The sequence below is a fragment of the Triticum urartu genome, chromosome 1, assembly GCF_003073215.2.
Source record: "Triticum urartu cultivar G1812 chromosome 1, Tu2.1, whole genome shotgun sequence".
In the NCBI taxonomy this organism is placed as follows: Eukaryota; Viridiplantae; Streptophyta; class Magnoliopsida; order Poales; family Poaceae; genus Triticum; species Triticum urartu.
Window position 1 is genome coordinate 358,325,725 of NC_053022.1, and position 5,659 is coordinate 358,331,383.

The following is a 5,659-nucleotide window of genomic DNA, read 5'->3' on the forward strand; positions in this document are numbered from 1 at the left end:
GAGCCATTTTATGGTAAGGTGGCAAATCGGGTGAGCCCGTGGAGAGGGAGGTTCATGTCCTCGGCGGCTAGACTAATCCTGACAAATACTAGCCTATCCTCCCTGCCCCTCTTTACCATGGGTATGTTTCTCTTAGCGGATGGGGTTCACACGAAGATTGACACGCCTCGTTCCAAATTCTTTTGGGAATGGACTAGAATCAAAAAGAAATATCACCTAGTTAGGTGGGCGGCTATGTGTAGACCTAAAAAGTTTGGCGGCTTGGGGAACATCAACTCAAAGCTGATGAACGTGGCCCTCCTAACGAAGTGGTGGTGGCGTCCATTATTAAGTTTCCAACTCACATTTTATTAAAGTATCCATGGTAAAGTATCATCTGTCACCTAAGAGAAACATACCGATGGTATCCATGGTAAAGTATCATCTGTTTCCAACTCACATTTCCAACTCACCTAACGAAGCTAGACCATTATTTAGCCCTAAGGATATCAGCCCAGAGCCCGGACTCTTTTTATTAAGTTTCCAACTCACATTTTATTAAAGTATCATCTCTCAAGATTATCCAACAACTGTAATGGTCTAGCTGCTCAAATTTGTCCATAACCGGGGACACGACTAATCATGATCAGTTTTAACACTCTGCAGAGGTTTGCACACTTTACCCACTAGACTCAACCCAAAGATTGAGATAAAGTCTTTCAGAAGTAGTCACCTCCACCCACCGGCAGCCGGTACACCTACACACATCTACATCTGCTAGCTTACCTGGGCGAGGATCCCACAACCTACTCAACTAAGCCAGAGCCCATTTAGCTAGTGATTGCGCATGAAAGCTACTAGTCAGTAAGTCTGTCTGATCTTTTTGAGCCTGGGCGGCCGTCCACTTACATTCAGAGGGTATAAACCATGATGTTCTTGAAACCACCCATCAATACCAATTCCGCCCAAAGGTGAACTAAGTCCTTAATTACTAGTCAATTTGTTATATATATATATAGAAAAATGGTTGTGTACTCCTGGGAGTACGTACTCCCGCTTCTCATATACCATATAGATGAATCTTTTATACCACATTATTATTTTTAATATACTTCATTAGTAATTATTAGATACCCCAAAATGAGTTCCATGAAAAAATTTATGTGAGTCTACATATTTTTAAATGTTTACGTATATACTAATGTGTTTGTACGTGAAAAAGGTATATTACAAAAAGTACATCGCAGATGATATTTTTTCAACAAAACTCGTATTGGGGTATCTTAGAATATTTAATGAAGTATATTGAGAATAATAAAGAGGTATAATTAATGCGTATATGAGGTATATTGAGAATGAGAGTACATACTCCCAGGAGTACACGGCTGTGATATATTCTAAATATATTCTAAATATACTTCATATAGCAATGTGATATATTCTAAATATACTAAACCTGGCCAGGTTTAGTTTACCAGGTTTTTTTGAATTTTTCTTATCATACAAATTTGGACCAATGGGTGGGCGACAAGTGATTTAGTGGGGGATGTAGACAGGTACACGGCTGGGTGCGCATACCAACTGCTGGTGGAAACTATAAAAAATTGATGACCCACCCGTCCATTGGTTGCATGCTCTGGATTCATCTCAGTTTTGTATTGGTTGCATGCGGTGCGGACCGAATTGGCTGTGTCTTCTATTCTTTGTTTTTGTCTGAATCTGCATGGCCGTTGGCTCATTGCTTCGGATGCTTTTCTTTCCCACCACGTCGGCTGCACTGAAGTCGGTTTGCCACCCGCGTTTTCTGGAACCTCCAATTTGTCGGTTGCCGCTTTTGCACACACTTCCGATAGTCTCCGCAGCATGTGCAGTGGCCGGTTCCGATTTGTGCTTTTCCACTTCGCTGGCTGCTATAAATAGGGGTTGTGCGCTGCGGCCCTTTTCCATTCCAGCTGCGTCCTTCTTCGCTCCTTCTCTTCCAACTTCTGCTGCCATTTCTTCACTTGGCGATGGTTACTCCTGCTCGTTCTGGGCGCCGTCGTCGGGGTCGCCCTCCTGGGATTCGGGCCGCCGTTATTGCGCGTGTGCGCCGTGTCGGCATGCGTCTTCCTCCTGCCGACTCTTCGTCTGGGGTGGCAGCCGCTGGGCTGCGTGATCAGCTGGCTGAGGTCGACTCAGGGCGGATTCTCCACCCCGCCGGCCGCTCCGTTCCCGCCGGGCTGGTGGGTTTATTTTCTCTTCTCAACTTGCGTTTCTGTTTGGATTCTTCTTTTATTTGTTAGCTTGCTTTGTGGTCAGTTTATTTGGTTTCTTGGATCGTTGTTCTACTTGTTTGCTTCCTCTGTAGTCCTCTGTGGTCCTCTGTAGTCAGCTTATTTGGTCTCTTGGATTGTTCTTCTATTTGTTTGGTTTCTCTGTGGTCAGCTTATTTGGTTACTTCATTTTGTAGCCCGTCAGCGTTCTGACTTGGAGTAGTTTCGTTATGGAGAGCTTGATGCTCGCCGTCGGGAGATTTCGTTGGGGAAGCGAGTCGTTGACTGTACTGTTGGTGAGTGCGTTGAGTACTTGCTGCACGTATGGGAGTGTTTCTAATTGTTTTTGTGTGTTTCTTTTTGCTGTTTTGGATGATATGGGTAACTTACTGTTTTTTTCCCTGCAGGTTCGACCACTACTGTTGGTTCTTCTTCCGCGTCTGACGGCTTCGTGTCTGCTGGTCGGCCCTCTGCTCTGCGAACTGGTCAGTTCTTGTTTATTTTCTCTGCTTAATTTCTGTCCATGTTGTTGTCCTTTTTGGCTAGCGCTTCTGCGACCTTTTACTTGTTCTACGTGCCACTGTTGGCCTAATCGTTGTGCAGAAGACACTAGCATGTAGGCCTTAGGGCACGAGATGCCCGCATGTGCGATCAAACGATGAAGGTTAAGTCGAATGGAAACACATGGGGCATGCAGTGCATGCATGCACTGGAACGGCAATTCATCGATGCATGCAGTGTATGCCTGCAATCCGATGAATATACACCGCTGCATGCAGCGCACGCGTGCAACCCGATGAATATGCTCGACGCATGCAGCACACGCCTGCAGCCCGATGAATATGCTCGACGCATGCAGCACACGCCTGCAGCCCGATGAATATGCTTGCTGGCGTTCAATTGTGTGCCTCCTGTTTGGGTATACGACCACGTCCCAAGGACGGCCCGCTGGAGGATCATCTGAACATCAAGACTACTAGGCAGACGGCATCACCAGTTTAGCCTAATTCCATGTCTCTTTATTTTCTATTAAGTTTAGTACCCACTTTCAGAGAAGTGTTCTTCTTGTTTGTCTCCTAGAAAATAAAGCTTCTAAGCCCTTTATTTATCTGTTTCGCAGCAATATGTACCCCTTTTTTACTTAATACCAATAATATTTCCATTCCCGTATGTGCGCACTCTATGTCGTACGCTATGACATCCTTACAATTATTTTCATCATTTGCATGCATAGTACCGGAAAAAAATGAGTCATACGAGACCACCGCTTTGAACTAGCAGGGTTACAGTCTGACCCGGCTGCCTCCTGTAGTCATACGAGACCACCGCTTTGAACTAGCAGGGTTACAGTCTGACTCGGCTGCTTTCTGTACACAGCCTGGGCATGCAACCGTCCATCTTTCCCTCTATCTCCACGTAGAACCGAGTGTGCCACCTACTGGAATGGAGTGCAGAAAATGCTTGCCATTTGGCAACCTCAACGAAACATAACGATGACTCATTCATCTATACATGCTCTATATATTACCAGTTGGACACTCTTGACCAACATCAACTGAGTACACCACAATGGACGAAGCTTATCATTCCCAGAGAGCATCCTCCATGGCAAAGCAAGTTAGGAAGAAGGGTAAACATCCAGCACTGAATTTTAATCATGGAAGCGGAAGTACCTCGGTAAGCTCTTGGCCTCACCTAGCTTTTTCTCTCTCTTTGCTCCTTGCAAGTAAGCAACTTATTATATTATTACGAACTCTTTCATGCAGGATGAGAATTTTATAGTGTATATTCCAAGACGACCAATGCTTGAAACAGTGAGTGAGACAATTGGCTTAAAAGTACAAGGGTACACCTGTTGGTACGTTCATGAAGGTATGATACAAGCGTCCGTACTAATTGCTATTGGCTTAAAAGTACAAGGGTACACCTGTTGGTACGTTCATGAAGGTATGATACAAGTGTCTGTACTAATTGCTCTACCACGTCAAAAAGATAGCTTCAGAGAATCCTCCATTACATATGAAGGAGAAGCAGCTAATACAGAAGATGAAGCAATGGAAAAATCAGCTCAGGTGCCCTTAGAATGCATCTGTGCAGACTATAATATTTCTATCAATGATCATAATTACTATGCTCTTGAAGTCACAAAGGAAAGGTTGTTTACAGCAAGAGAGAAGGCTCAAACAAAGCAATGGCAATTCAATATGGCCCACCAGCAAGTAAACACACAGCAAAACGAGTTTGCAAGACAGACAATGATTTTGGCAAAGATATGCAATGGCTTCTTTTGATATATTACCAATTCGTATGTATCCCCAGCGCCCAGACAACGATAATCCCATTATCACATATATAGGCGCGCATCCTCCCGTCGGACATATGAAAGAACTTGCAAAGTCACTTTATCATTACATCACAGGCACCAATCCCGCAGGAGGATATACTAGGATGATCTAACCCACTAGCATCTACTTCTAGCTTATCTATACAATGTGTTTGTGTCTTTGTATACAGTTCTCTGTCCGCAGCGAACTGTATGTAGTTTGAATAATTTGTTTGTCTCAAGAATGTGCCACTTTTAATTTGTATCTTTGTATCCCTGCATTTGCAAGATTTCAATATATTCGTATGCTCGATTTGTTTATTATCTCTATACGTCATTTTGACATCAAATGAGCATGCACTGTTCCACTTTTAGATCAATAGAGTGCACATCTGCGAGAGATCATTGAGCGCAGCGTGCCGCCGCGCGGGTTAGGCTAGTATAACTACATGCATAGAAAAAAATAGGTTGAACGATGATCAAGGTGTAACTTGCCTGGTACGTTTGGTGAAGATCGTCGCACTCACAATTCCTGGTAATTCTACTCGTCACGCTTCGAGCAATCTATCACAACCGAAAGAAAATAAACAACCATGGCATACGGAAGAATCAAAAGAACAACCAAGCAAATATGACAAGGTTGAACAAAATCAATATATATAGGCTTAAAGTATAATATAGGTTCTGACGGTAATATAAGCTGACAGGTAATGGAATGAACTCAAAAGAGTTAATTGATATAGAAAGATTGCTATATAAGATTACATTTTAGATAATATGGAATATGCTCAAAATTACATGGAAAACAACAGACATGTTGTTGAACAGAAAGCATATGACATAGGTGTTCATTTGTAGAAACAAAGAATTGAATAGGAGCAATACAACTCTCGTTATAGTGAATTGAAATTTAAATTGAATTTGAATTCAAAATGGGTCAAAGAATACTTGAATTTGGCATCGATAGAATATAATCAGTAAGTCTATGACACATGTTTTCATGGGAAAAAGGAATCAATTGAAACTACGGTCTGGAAGATATCACCATATGAAAGTTTGAATTCAAATTCGACTCGCTCAAATTTGAAAAGTTTGAACAATTGAA

General features: G+C 42.7%; 1 protein-coding gene across 2 annotated transcripts; it reads left to right on the plus strand.

The window, feature by feature from the left end:
• Positions 1-1,944: 1,944 nt before the first annotated feature.
• LOC125533473 lies at positions 1,945-4,815 on the plus strand. 2 transcript variants are annotated; one of them, XM_048696980.1, is made up of 5 exons: positions 1,945-2,201; positions 2,429-2,527; positions 2,639-2,716; positions 3,763-3,908; positions 3,998-4,815. In XM_048696980.1, exons 1-4 carry the CDS (start codon positions 1,989-1,991, stop codon positions 3,877-3,879), a joined length of 507 nt encoding a protein of 168 aa, XP_048552937.1. In that variant the 5' UTR covers positions 1,945-1,988; the 3' UTR covers positions 3,880-3,908; positions 3,998-4,815. The 2 variants fall into 2 exon arrangements, with proteins under 2 accessions (XP_048552937.1, XP_048552936.1); XM_048696979.1 differs by lacking the exons at positions 3,763-3,908; positions 3,998-4,815 and having other exon boundaries at positions 2,639-3,401.
• The last annotated feature ends 844 nt before the right edge of the window (positions 4,816-5,659 follow it).

What these genes read in the sequence shown, in the direction of transcription:
- LOC125533473 (XM_048696979.1), top strand. Translation starts at nt 1,989, where the DNA reads ATGGTTACTCCTGCTCGTTCTGGGCGCCGTCGTCGGGGTCGCCCTCCT. An exon ending in GCTCCGTTCCCGCCGGGCTG is followed by an intron (nt 2,202 to 2,428) that starts GTGGGTTTATTT and finishes TTCATTTTGTAG; the next exon opens with CCCGTCAGCGTTCTGACTTG. An exon ending in AGTCGTTGACTGTACTGTTG is followed by an intron (nt 2,528 to 2,638) that starts GTGAGTGCGTTG and finishes TTTTCCCTGCAG; the next exon opens with GTTCGACCACTACTGTTGGT.